Genomic DNA, 14,100 nt, shown 5'->3' with positions numbered 1-14,100 from the left:
TTGCTGTACAATAGAAATTAACAGACTATAAACAAACTATGATGGAAAAAATAAAAATCATTAAAAAAAGAGTCTCTGTGCAATAAAGGACAGCACACACAAAGTTAACAGACTGGGAAAAGATATTTGTAATATTTAAAATTGATAAGGGGAGTTCCCTAGCTGGTTAAGGATCCAGTGTTGTCACTGCTGTGCCTTGAGTTACTGCTGTAGCTCAGGTTCAATTCCTGGCCCAGGAACTTCTGAATGCTGTGGGTGTGGGCAAAAATTGATACGGAGTGAATAATAAGAATACACAAATTTCATAAGCCAGTAAGAAAGCAAAAGATGAAAACAGTTCACAAAAAAAGAAGTCCTTTAGAGGGAAAACATCAGATTAAAAAAAAAGTTTTTGAAAGTCAGAGAATACCAAATATTAGGACTCAATCCTTGTATTTCTCTATTTTTCTCCAACACTCACTCTAGCTGGCCTTCTTTAATCTTATGACTTTAACACCATCTGTATCAACGCATCCCAAATTTATGTCCCCAGCCTCAACTTTATTCTGAACTCCAGACTCATATAATCATTACTGCCATTAGACATCTACCCTTAGGTGACTAAGAGGCATCTTAAATTTAATATTTCAAAACTGAACTGATTTCCCACCGAAATGCGCTTGTTTGTCTCAGTTGAAGGCAACCACATCTTTCCTGTTGTTTAGGTAAAATCCTTGCAATCATCCTTGACTTCTTTCTTTCCCACTGTATCTCCAAACTTTCAGTACATTTTTCTGAATATTGGTAAGTAAAAGGAATCAAGCATTTATCTTGCCTTATCTCATCTACAACAATATTTCAGGATAACCAGTTGGGGGAAATTTTTTAAAATAGAATTTAGCTAATAAACGCAGAAAGAGAGATAAAATTAAGGTATCACCAATCTGCAACCCCTAATAAAATCTTAGATCATGGTTTGTGATCACCGATGGAAGTTAAAATTATTTGAAGAAAGCTCAATGGTGAACCCTAATATATATGAATTAGGCTGATAACATTTGATTAAAATAATACAGCCAGACATCACATGCCTTATAATGTGATGCAATAGGAATTAGATAGTAGTCTGAGAGAAGGAGTTGTGCCTAAAATACTGAATTGAGTCAAAGCAACTCTCTAGATTTAAAGACCAGTTTGTAGGAAATACAGGTAGAACATTAAGTGCAAAGGCCCTGGGGTGATACCACGTGTCATTTAACATATTCTATATGTGTTTCCTTCAAACTGATCTTTAAGTCTAGAGAGTTGATCTGACTCGATGCACACATCCACACATCCTCATAAACAATTAACCAAATCCAGAATGGGGGATGTTCCACATAACAAATGAGCATATTTCTCTAGCAAATCAGTGGACTGGAAAGAACAGGGAAGTAAGTGGGGCTATTATAGGGAAAAAAAAATTTAAAGGACATAACACCCAAATGCAAAGGTCTACCTACCCTGGACCCCAATTTAAATAAACCACTATAAAAGATTCCCTGGAGATAATCAAATTGAATATTATTTGGTCAATAAGGAATATTGAAGAATTTATATGGCTAATTTTATTAGGTGTGGTAATGACCCAGTTGGCATGCAAAAGAGAAAATTTGTCTTACTAATTAAAAATGAAGCTTCTGGAGTTCCCGTGGTGGCGCAGTGGTTAACGAATCCGACTAGGAACCATGAGGTTGCGGGTTCGGTCCCTGCCCTTGCTCAGTGGGTTAACGATCCGGCGTTGCTGTGAGCTGTGGTGTAGGTTGCAGACGCGGCTCGGATCCCGCGTTGCTGTGGCTCTGGCGTAGGCCGGTGGCTACAGCTCCGATTCGACCCCTAGCCTGGGAACCTCCATATGCCGCGGGAGCGGCCCAAGAAATAGCAACAATAACAACAACAACCACCAAAAAAAGACAAAAGACAAAAAAAAAAAAAAAAAAAATGAAGCTTCTAGTGATTTTCCAATTCAGAGCAAAACTCCAAATCTTCTACTTCAATGACCTCTTCAGCCACCCTCCCCTGCTCATGCCATTCCAGTCACCTGGTTCTCCCACTACCCTTGAACACACAGGCAAACTCCCATCCAAGGACCTTTGCACTTGATGTTCCTTAGCCTGGAAGTCTCTTCCAGGTAATCACACAGCATGCTCCCTCACTCATTCAGGTCTCTACATCTGAAGATAAATATTATCATGTGCAAATAAACAGGAAAGTGTTTTCATAGCCCTATGGAGGAAGATGACTGCATAGGTCTCATTAAAGCAGGTGTCAAGAGTGTCTGTCCTGTTGATCATTTAAATTTGAAGCACTGGAATCAGGCTCCCCTACTTAAAACTATACTACAAAGCTATAGTCACCAAAACAGTATGGTACTGCCACAAAAACAGACATATAGATCAGTGGAAGTGGATAGAAAGCCCAGAGATTAACCTATGCACATATGGTCAGTTAATATACAACAAAGGAGGTAAGAATATACAATGGAGAAAAGACAGTCTCTTCAATAAGTGGTGCTGGGAAAACTGAACAGCTACATGTAAAACAATGAAATTAGAACATTCTCTAATAGCATACACAAAAATAAACTCAAAATGTAGTAAAGACCTAAAGGTAAGGCCAGATACTATAAAACTGCTAGAGGAAAACATAGGCAGAACACTCTTTGACATACATCGCAGCCATATCTTTTCTGATCCACCTCTTAGAGTAATGAAAATAAAAACAAAAGGAAATAAATGGGATCTAATTAAACTTAAAAGCTTTTTCACAGCAAAGGAAATCATTTAAAGAAAATGAAAGACAACTCACAGAACGGAAGAAAATCTTTGCAAATGAAGTGACTGATAAGGGATTACTCTCCAAGATATACAAACATCTCATGCGGCTTTATATTTTTAAAAAAAATCCAATCAAAAAATGGTCAGAAGATCTAAATAGACATTTCTCCAAAGAAGACAAGATGGATGGCCAAAAAGCACATGAAAAGATGCTCAACATCACTAATACTTAGAGAAATGCTGGAGAGGGTGTGGCCTCTTACACTGTTGGTGGGAATGTAAATTGGTGCAACCACCATGGAGATTAGTATGGAGATATGACCCAGCAATCCCACTCTTGGGCGTATAGCTGGGGAAAACCATAATTCAAAAAGATACATGCACCCCAATGTTTACTGAAGCACTATTTACAATAGCCAAGACATGGAAACAACCTAAATGTCTATAGACAGAGGAATGGATAAAGATGTGTGTGTGTACACACACACACACACACACACACACACACACACACACACACACACAATGGAATATTACTCAGCCATAAAAAAGAATGAAATAATGCCATTTGCAGCAACATGGGTGGATTTAGAAATTATCATAGTGGAGTTCCCGTCGTGGCGCAGTGGTTAACGAATCCGACTAGGAACCATGAGGTTGCGGGTTCGATCCCTGCCCTTGCTCAGTGGGTTAACGATCCGGCGTTGCCGTGAGCTGTGGTGTAGGTTGCAGACGCGGCTCGGATCCCGCGTTGCTGTGGCTCTGGCGTAGGCCGGTGGCTACAGCTCCGATTCAACCCCTAGCCTGGGAACCTCCATATGCCACAGGAGCGGCCCAAGAAATAGCAACAATAACAACAACAACAACAAAAAAAGACAAAAGACAAAAGACAAAAAAAAAAAAAAGAAATTATCATAGTAAGTGAAGCAAGTCAGAGAAAGACAAATATCATATGAGATCACTAATATGTGGAATCTAATGAAAATGATACAAAAGAATTTATTCGCATGGAGTTCTCTTGTGGCTCAGCAGTTAACAAATCCAACTAGGAACTATGAGGTTGTGGGTTCAATCCCTGGCCTTGCTCAGTGGGTCAAGGATCCGGCATTGCCGTGAGCTGTGGTGTAGGTCGCAGACGTGGCTCAGATCCCACGTTGCTGTGGCTCTGACGTAGGCTGGCAGGTATACAGCTCCGATTAGACCTCTAGCCTGGGAACCTCCATATGCCGTGGGTGCGGCCCTAGAAAAGATAAAAAACCCCAAAACAAACAAAAGGACTTATTCACAAAACAAGAAAGACTCAAAGATTTCAAAATCAAACTTATGGTTACCAAAGGGGAAAGGTTGTGAGGAGGGATTAATTAGGAGGTTGGGATTAATATTCACACACTTCTATATATAAAATAGGTAAGTAACAAGGACTCACTGGGAAAGCAACTCAATACTCTGTAATAATCTATAAGGGAAAGAATCTGAAAAGGGAGAGATATATGTATATGTATACCTGATTCATTTTGCCACACACCTGAAACTAACACAATATTGTAAGTCAATTATACTGCAATAAAACAATTTTTTTGGTCTTTTTAGGGCTGCACCTACAGCATATGGAAGTTCCCAGGCTAGGAGTCCAATAGGAGCTGCAGCAGCCAGCCTACACTATAGCCACAGTGACGCCAGTTCCAAGCTGTATCTGAATCTATACCACAGCTCGTGGCAATGCTGGATCCTTTAATCCACTGAGCAAGGCCAAGGAACCGGCATCCTCATGGATACTAGTTGGGTTCTTAACCCACTGAGCCACAATAGGAACTGCCTGCAACAACATTTTTTAAAAATTTGAAACACTGAGATCAGTAATAAAACAGAAACTTGAATTAGTTTTTCTTTGAAGTGATTTTGACTACTCTTCTGTTTTAGGTCAATTATTTTGCATTTCTTGTTAGAAGTATATGAGGGCATTTCATATTAGTTAATATATATAGGAAAATGCCAGTATCCCAATTTCCTTAAAAGATGATTAGTCACATTTTAATCAATAGAATTTGTATATATCACCACACTATACCTGTTTCTGAGAATTAATAATTTCTTTTCCCAGTTTTTGCTTATCTGATCCAATTCCTTCTTAAACCTGTAATAAATTTATATATGGTTAAATATTGTATTAGCTGCAAATGAATAATTATGAATTATTATTGCCAGTACCTTTCTGACTTCTTTCTCGCTCTCTCTAACTTAGCCTTTAATATTTCTACTTGCTCTTCCAAAGCATGTTTCTCTTCTTCGATCTTTCAACAGAAAATATACCACAAAGTTAATTACATGTACAATGCACTCTGTTTCTCCATAAATCTGAAAGGCTATTTCTATTAAATAGCATATGCATATTCTAACTATAATCAATAATTTGAAGGAAGAGTGAGTTACATTTACTGCAAGATCCCATAAACTGGAAGAATTTAAGATCCTATGCCTTCATTTCCTATAAATGTCACTTAACAGCAGCCAGCACTAGACAATATTACAAAGCAACCACAATTTATCTTCATCACCTCCCCCTACCAGGTATCACTTTTTCTAAATCTCCTCATCATAGGCAGCAGCTGCCCCCAATTACTCTATTTCCTTTTTCTATCAAAACTGTCCTCAGGAAAGGGTCTAACAAAGTTAATCACATTAGAGCTTTATGTCATTTCTCAGTACTGTTTATATTTCACAAGGGGACAAAGTTTTGACAAAGGAATGAATCTCTAACAACAGAATTGTAGGTAAGTCATGAACGAGATTTCTCAGATGTGGCAGGGATGTACCTCAGAATCATACTATAGAGGTAATCAGGTCCTCTGTCTCTTCACTAGACTGATTCTTGGTGTCACTTTCAAAGTCATTGCTACTTTCTAAAACAAGTCAGTATTTATATAAATAATGGTCATATTAGTCATTATTAGTCATTATACCTTAGCCACTGATAGTCCTGCCTCTTCTCCATGCATCACAGCAGGTATTACATGTTTAACCTGGAAAGAAAAATAAATCGGAGCAAATATAACATTTTGAATCAATGCATAAAGATGCAGTTTTTCTGCAGCTTAGAGAAAGGCAAATTAAACTATACACCAACCTTAGTCCCATAGAGGTCTTGACTCCCTCATTTAATTTGCAAGACTCAGTATTTATACATTGTATTTGCAATTGGACAATCACGTCCCATTAAAACCAACTTTCCTACCGTTGGTTTTAAATTTTTCTTTCCTTTTTGGCCATGTCTGCAGCATGCTGAAGTTCCCGGCCAGGGATTGAACCCGTGCCATGGCAGCGACCTGAGCCACAGCAGTGACAACACTGGATCCTCAACGTGCTAACCCACCAGGTAACTCCCTCCCACTATATAAAAAGCACGCTGTTTTTTTTTTAATGCATTACTTTGTAATTATATATTGGTCAAATTTTACTGTTATAGCTTTTTTTTTTTTATGAAATGGGTGGTTACTACTCAGTGAAGTCACAAACTTAAAAAAAAAGTTTATTTTATTTATTTTTTCCTCAACTATCTTTTGGGTTAAATTCAACTAATCCCAGTTAGAGATAGAAAAATGCTGTTTTTCAAAATGGTTAAGTAAATCACATACTGCACTTTTAAAATATTTTTTTGCATTCATTTGCTCTTTTTAAATAATAAACTTTTATTTTAAATGATAATTAAGATGAATTTTCATACTATACCTCTCTGATGATGCAGAGAGCAGATGGCAGTGGGAAAATATACTGAATATAAAAAATCTGCTTGATTAGCTACTCCTATATTTCTATACTGACAGAAAAAGCTGCTTCTTATTATCACTACCTTCTCTGGTGGCTTCTGTGACCTGAAAGCCCTTGATCTGTTGCCTGTCTTGGTGGAGTCAGCTCTGGAGCCAGGTCTGCAGAATAAAGTAAAAGGAACCCAGAGCTCCTCTGAACAATTAGAAGTGAGGGCTGAGAAGAGCTGGAAAAGGAGAGTATAGCCAGGCAGGGCCCCAAGGCTGGAGGCGCTAGTTGGTGGTAAAGCCCAGGGGTGATGCCCGATTTCAACATAATGATGTATCTTGGTGATGTAAACTGTCCCTGTCACGCACCTTCTTCAACATTGTCCAACTAAAGGTTCTTGTGAGGAAGCGGTTTTAGTACGAATCACAGAAGTGGGTTGAATTCAATGGCTGATTCAACAAAATGTGAATTGGGATGACATAGTGAGATGAAACTGAGAAGTTGACTTGTTCAGTGGAAGAAGCAGCCCAGACACAGCAACGGTCACCAGAAGATGCCCAGGGCATCTGCAAAAACCCATTGTTCCTGCTGTGCCACAATGGGAACTCCACTAACCTATTGATTTTATCATCCCTATTACTTTAGATTTTCAGTGATAGAGAATGCACGAACATGTTTTAATTGCGTGTAGTATATGTGAACACAAAACTCTCACTTTCAGAAGCCAAGGGTTTTGCTTTGTTTTAGTGTTTCTCATTGTTATTATTATAAATAAACAGTGGCAGACTTGAGCTCTGCACAAATAAAGATTAAGGATTTAGAGCATTTGAGGAGAAAATGCTCCTCTCTCACATGCCTGATTTTTTATTTGCAAATGTTTAGCTCTCATCATGGTTGCCTTTATTATGGTTTCAATATATATAAACGTCTGTATCATGATCTATGAATTCCCTGTGATAATCCTTGATTATTTCCTGGCTAAGAGGAGAATTCTCAGTACTGACTTAATCCTGAGCCTGGATGCTAACCCACTGCTTTGACCTTAGTTCACTCAATTGCCACTGTGCTGGAGAGCTTTCTGGTGATCCCAGCACCTCTCAAATCAGTGTTGCCTTGGTTGTCTATACAGCTTCCCTGAGAAAACTAACACCTATCACCACCAGCCTAGTGACCCAGTCTTCTCAAGGCCCACGTGGCAGGAGTAAGCCAAAAACAAAGCTTGAGGTATAGCAACACCAATGTAACAAAACAACGAAAATTTTTGTTATCATCAGCTTTCCTTGGCTTCCAAAATGTAAGGGTCACTCAAGTCGGGGGGACATGCACTTTCGGGGGTTCCCTCCACCTATTTGTTCTCGAAGAGCACAATCCACTTGAACTGCCTCTCTGACCAGGGCACAAGGAGTTTAGAGTGAGTTCACTGCCACTGGTTAAGAGGGAACGAAAAGAAAGCCCTGGGGTAGGAGCCTCAAGCTTTGGCGGGCATGTGCCCCTATGCTCATGGGAATAAACTAACCCAGATTTTAAAAACTAATCCGCAGGCAGTAAGGACAACAAACCAGCAAAACAAAATACGTTTCCACTTAGAAAGACATTCTGTCTGAAGTCATATCAGTAGTTGAAAGTTTATTTTAAAGAAGATTGTTTTAAAATTCACATACAGCTAAAATTAGTTCCAATTTTCAAGGCTCCCTTTTCCTGACTCTCATATAATGATCAACTCCATGATAACTAGAGATAAAAACCGCGCTAAAGCCTATCTTCTGTAAAGCAAATAATTATTCAATCTCTCCCAAAGACAATACTGTTACAATGACAAAGATAGCTTCTCTTTTCATTAAAAAAAAAAAAAAAAAAAAAAGCACCACATGTAGACTAGAGTGTTTGCTCTCCAGTTTGAGCTGAACTTTCAACTCTGCTACAGCACGCTATATTGAATCCTGGCTCTGTCCACACTAAACCGTCATTTTGTTTTGCCAGCTGCTAACATTCCACTTTCTCTGGAATACATGTGCTGGTCTTTATGTGGCTGCTTCATTGACAGGTGCAAACACTGGACTGCTAAACAATAGATAGAGGTGAAAATGAGTGGTAATATAAAAGTATATAATGTCCTAAGTAGGAAAATGTAAATTAAATAACTATAAAGATAATCAAACATAGTGATTAGAAATAATTCATTATAACTATTTCTCATTTTCATTTGAATTTGTATACATACTTATAACTAAAAATCCATAAAATTAAGCAACAAGCTTTATTTATAACAGAAATGTGACTCTTAAATTTGTTTCCAATTTTTAAGCACTTAAAACTAAAAGACCAACATTGAATAAATATAATCTAAATAAGATTCCTAATAAGAGAAATGCAATTATCTTTATTAACCATCATAAGATCAACTATATTCCTTATCATATCCTCTTTCTCCTTTTCTTGTCAATGAAAGAGTCATTACATTCTTTTATTTCTCCTAATTTCCACAAACATCCATCTTCTGAAATGTAGGCCATTCATTCTGGGTTTAATGCTACCTTAAATTGTTCCTTTAAAACATCAAATATATTACTATCAAAACAATCTTTCTAATTTATGAAAAAAGATGATCTTCTGCTCCTAAAATTTCATTAGTCTTTTAAAAAAATTTTTTTTCAGCATATGGAAGTTCCTAGGCCAGGTATTAAATCCAATCTGCAGCTGTGACCTACACCTCAGCTGCAGCAACAATGGATCCTTAACCCTCTGTGCCACCGTAGGAACTCCAAGTTTCATTAGTCTTGACCTAATATTATTAAATTTTTTCTGATTACTTTCTATGTGGCTCTGAGCCACAGGCACACAGAACTTCTCAAAGACTAAGTTTGCATTAGAACAACTAGGTTTGCATTAAACAACCAAGTTTGCATTAGAACTTGTGAAGCACCAAATAACAGGGCTCTATTACCAAGGGAGGGACAAGAACAAAGAGAGAGACCTACTCTGTGGCGCAAGTGGACACGTTCTGCTAAAAGCTGAGGGTGGAAGAGTACACAGAGAAAAGCACTCCGTTACTCTCATTCCCCTTCTGAGCACACACCCACGACAAGAGGATCAAGACTGTGGCCCACTAAAAGGAAGCATAGCAACAACCAAGCTCTGTTCAATTCAAATCTTGGCTAGATTGTTCCAAGTCCTTTCAATAACCATCTATCATAGGAAGAGGCATACTGTTTCCCACTGTGCACTTCATTTACTTCATTCTTTACTTTTCTACACATGATGTCTGGTATTCACTTGGAACTTATGAGACAGACAAAAAGGCAAGGGAAAAAGAATCTACTGTCAGAAGACAAAGCAATCAACAGAATCAGATTCAGAGATGACTTAGCTCTCCAAACTATCAGATGGAGACTTTAAAATAACAATAATTAGGAATTCCCCCCATGGCACGGTAGGTTAAGAATCTGACTGCAGAAGCTCAGGTCACTGTGGATGTGTGGGTGTGACCCCTGGCCTGGCACAGTGGGTTAAAGAACCTGGCATTGTCACTGCTATTGTATAGGATGTATCTGTGGTTCAAATTCAATCCCTGGCCTGGGAACTTCCATATGCCATGGATGCAGCCATAAAAATTAAAACAAACAAACAAAAAAAAACTATAATTAAAGTGTTAAAAAGCCTAGGAGAAAATGTGAACAACATGGATGATAAAAAACAGATAATTTCAGCAGAAATTTGGAAAATATAAAAAAGGGTCAAATTGAAATACTAGAAATAAAAACAAAGATGAAGAATTTCTTTGATTCATCAGTAGATTCAATACTGCTGAGGAAAACAATTAGTGAATTTGAAGGTAGGTCAAAAGAAATTTCCCAAACTGAAACACAGGAGAAAAAAGTAGTTTAAAATCAAAGAACAGAACACCAGAGACTTGTGGGACAATATCCAATGGTCTAAAATATGTGCAATCAGAGTCGCAGAAGGAGGAGGGAGAGAGAATGAGACAAAAGGCATAATTGAAGATAATGGTAAAGAGTTAATGAAAGACACCAAACCACAAATTCAAGAAGCTCAATTCAGACAGGAGAAAGAAAGAGAGAGAGAGAGAGGAACAAGAAACACCACCAAACACATTATGTCTAACTGTTGAAAAAGCAAAGATAAACTCTTGAAGGCACCTCAAAGCCAAAGACACATTACAGGCAGAGAAACAAAGTTAAAATGTATAGGAGACTTTTTGTCAGAAACTATGCAGGACAAAAGATAAGGCAGTGACATCCTCAAAGTATTAAAGAAAAGAATACTTTCATGCTCAGGAAAAAAAAAATCTGTCAATAATAACGGCAATTTTTTTTTTTTCAGAAAAAACAAAAGCTGAGCGAATGCATTGCCAGCAGACTTGCACTGCAAAAGGAAGAGCTGCAACAGGAAGTTCTTCAGGAAGATAGATGATACCAGACAGAAACTTAGATAAAAATAAAAGCTCCAGAAATGGTATAAATGAAGGTGTCAAAATACAAATCTTGCTGTAGCAAATTATATCCATTTTGCTACATGAAAATATCTATATTAAACCATAACAATTTTGAAGACTATAACATGTTAGAAACCCCAAAGAACCATACTTCTGATGGAAACATTGGGAAAAATTATCCAAAGGCATTTTGGAGCAAGACGAATGGACAAATATGAGTTTCATAGTGCCTTTCTGGAGATCTCTTAAGCAACATTATCTTTATAGCTGAAGACTCCGCTATTTGGTGGGAGATTTCCAGAGGGTCCTACAAATTGCAATGACTTCTTAACTGATTCCTTATCAGCCAGCTGCTTGGGGCACATCACTCTGAGATCTTTTTTGTTGCGTTCCTAATAGGTGTTCTCCTAGCTATCCCAATGGTTGTATAGGAATCTAAAACTGTATTGAAACCTTTCTAATTAAACTTTAAAAGTACCTTTTTATTGGTCTTTTTGTCTTTTTAGGGCTGCACCCTCAGCATATGGAAGTTCCCAGGCTAGGGGCTCATTAGGAGCTGTAGCCTCCAGCCTACACCACAGCCACAGCAATGCAGGATCTGAGCTGCGTCTGTGACCTACACCACAGCTCACAGCAATGCCAGATCCTCAACCCACTGAGCGAGGCCGGGGATCAAATCCACATCCCCATGGATGCTAATCAGGTTTGCTAACTGCTGAGCCACAATGGGAATTCCAGAAGTACTATTTAAAATATGCTAGTGTAAATAAAACAGAGATGTTGACTTTTAATCAGAATCCACTTGCATATTTTCAACTAGAGACACAGACCACCAGAATTACACTCTAGGTTTTTCAGGCTCATGCCTATCAATTCTATTGGCATAAAACCCTACGTAGGTTCACCATATGGTTTCAGCCATTGGATTAACTGGACTTCTTAACACTTCATGGCACTGGTTGTAGATAACTCCCTATTCTATTCCAGATGTTCATACAGTTAACAAAGAAATATCCCCCCACTGAGGCTGGCGAAGGAAATCTTCAGACTTTTCAAGACTTTTTTTTTTTTTTTGGCCATGCCTATGGTATGTGGAAGTTCCTGGGCCAGGGATCAAACCCATGCCATAGCAGTGACCTGAACCACAGTAGTGACAATGCCGGATCCTTAACCCACTGGGCCTCCAGGGAACTCCTATTTTCAAGATTTTTGAAAGCCTAAAAGCCAGTGTACCTTGATTCCCTGATAAAGCTGCATAGGCTAAAGGCTAACAAAATGTGAGAATTCTGGATTTGACTGGCATAAAAACAACTCTGAACTATCACTGGTTATCTCAGGTTGATCAGAAATGGAGGTTAGCAGTAATGTGTAATAGGTGAATAAGGGGAAACAAATAACTTTCCTTTCACTAGTCTTGTTTTTTGCAGAGACTACACTGAGGCATTACATGAAGAAAAGTCTTAAGTACCACCCTCCACAAAAATACATTCCTAAAGAAAGGGGAATTGACACGCGTTGTAATTTATATGAACTAATCCCCAGGGTTTGAGAAGAAACCTGGGACTAGGTGTGAAGAGGTCGGGGCTGGAGAAACGGACAACTGGTAGAGCTGGATCCAGAGAGGGTGGTCAAGAGTCCAACGCTTGCATCCGGCGAGATGTAGCCACTGCAGGCTGATACTGGGCAGCATCAATATTGGGGTTGTTGTATGACAATTCACAGCAGAACTGGACTATGCAATAACGGCAATTAGAATGAGTTACAGCCATGTCAAAGGTTCAGGGAGTGAGACCCAAGTCCGGGCAGTGTCAGGACACTGATGTTCCTGAGTGACCTGGTGTTCAAGACTGGCCCCAACTCCCAGTGAGAACTGGAAAGAAACTCACAGAGGAAACCCAGGTAAATGGAATAAAGAAACACCATGCAGTGAGGGGTTAGATGGCTGCTCTCTGGACTCCTGAATGATTGTTTTTCTGTGGCCACCAAGGTGCTATTACATGTGGTTAGGACCTAGCACCTGTCCATGGCTGATTGTGTCTAGGGAAGAATAGAAATTGATGCAAATCTCTTCTTTTCCAGATTTCCACGGCAACATTGTAAATTATACTGAAATACTGTAAACTCTACAAGTAAAATGTTATCATTGTTCCCCTCCCCCAAAAAAACCAAGAAGACAAACATAAAACCTTTCAGTGATTTTTTTTTTAACAAAAAGCGTTTTTCAGTTGTGCAAAAAATGTTGGATATTATTTTCACTAAAATAATTTCAGTTCCAAATATACTAAATACTTATCATCAAAATCATCAAACTACTCAGAATAAAACAACACAGAAAGCAAAAGCCACCTTTCAGTTGAATTTTAAATATGGTATTACTCAAAATTTTCAGTTTCGGTGTCTGTGAGCAGAATCTCTCTCTCTCTCTTTTTTTTTCTTTTTGACCACACCACGGCATATGGAAGTTTCTGGGCCAGAGATCGAATCTGAGCCACAGCTGCAACATACTCCACACCTGCAGCAACACTGGATCCTATAGCCCACTGCATCTAAATGAGAACTCCTGAGAGCAGAATCTAAAGACAGATTTACTTTAGTGGCAAATGAAAAATAAAATACGTAATCGTAGTGTACGATTTCCATTATCTCTATGTATTAGGTTTATTCATATTAGGAAACAAAGATCCAGTATAAAGGAAAATTCTTTTGTGTCAACATCTCCTATTGAAATACAGTAAATATCCTTTGACAGCCTCTGAAGACCATATTACGTGTCCAGGACTGTCCTCTATCTGTATTACTCTACCATCCTGGGCAGCCAGATCAACAATGAGCAAAATGCTGGTTTTCCCACATAACTCTGCAGAGCTATGAACTGCCAAGCCCAGAGAAAAACTAAAAAAGTAATGAAACAGTGAAGAGATTTTATTATTTTCTTCTCTGATGGAGCTTATTTTCAACTTCACATGCAATTCAATCAAATAAAAGAGATGTACAGCAGATGAATGGGAAAGAGCTTCCTTTCATCCAACAAGTCTATACTATCGACCTATAATAATTCTATATCCTATAGTAATAATAATTTTTCAAAAAATTCCTTGTTTG

At 38.3% G+C, this 14,100-nt stretch overlaps 1 protein-coding gene across 9 annotated transcripts in view; it reads right to left on the bottom strand.

Moving 5' to 3' along the window:
• Positions 1–14,100, bottom strand: part of C10H10orf67 (chromosome 10 C10orf67 homolog) — a 160,387-nt gene that overhangs the window by 63,576 nt on the left and 82,711 nt on the right. For all 9 annotated transcript variants that reach the window (XR_014818012.1, XR_001299314.3, XR_014818011.1 and 6 more), the window contains 3 exons: positions 5,756–5,815; positions 5,004–5,086; positions 4,864–4,929 (listed from right to left, as the gene is read on the bottom strand). Coding sequence is in view for 4 of the 9 variants with exons in the window: in XM_084980399.1 (XP_084836525.1) it covers positions 4,864–4,929; positions 5,004–5,086; positions 5,756–5,815 (209 nt within the window). In the remaining 5 variants the exon portion in view is untranslated. The remainder of the gene's footprint in view (positions 1–4,863; positions 4,930–5,003; positions 5,087–5,755; positions 5,816–14,100) is intronic.

Source organism: Sus scrofa, chromosome 10 (assembly GCF_054392235.1).
Source record: "Sus scrofa isolate SSC_HxYL_T2T_F1_AM1 chromosome 10, Sscrofa_HxYL_maternal_Yorkshire_Landrace_v2.0, whole genome shotgun sequence".
Classification (NCBI taxonomy): domain Eukaryota; kingdom Metazoa; phylum Chordata; class Mammalia; order Artiodactyla; family Suidae; genus Sus; species Sus scrofa.
The sequence above is the reverse complement of the archived record's forward strand: the minus strand, read 5'-3'. Positions and strand labels throughout refer to the sequence as shown.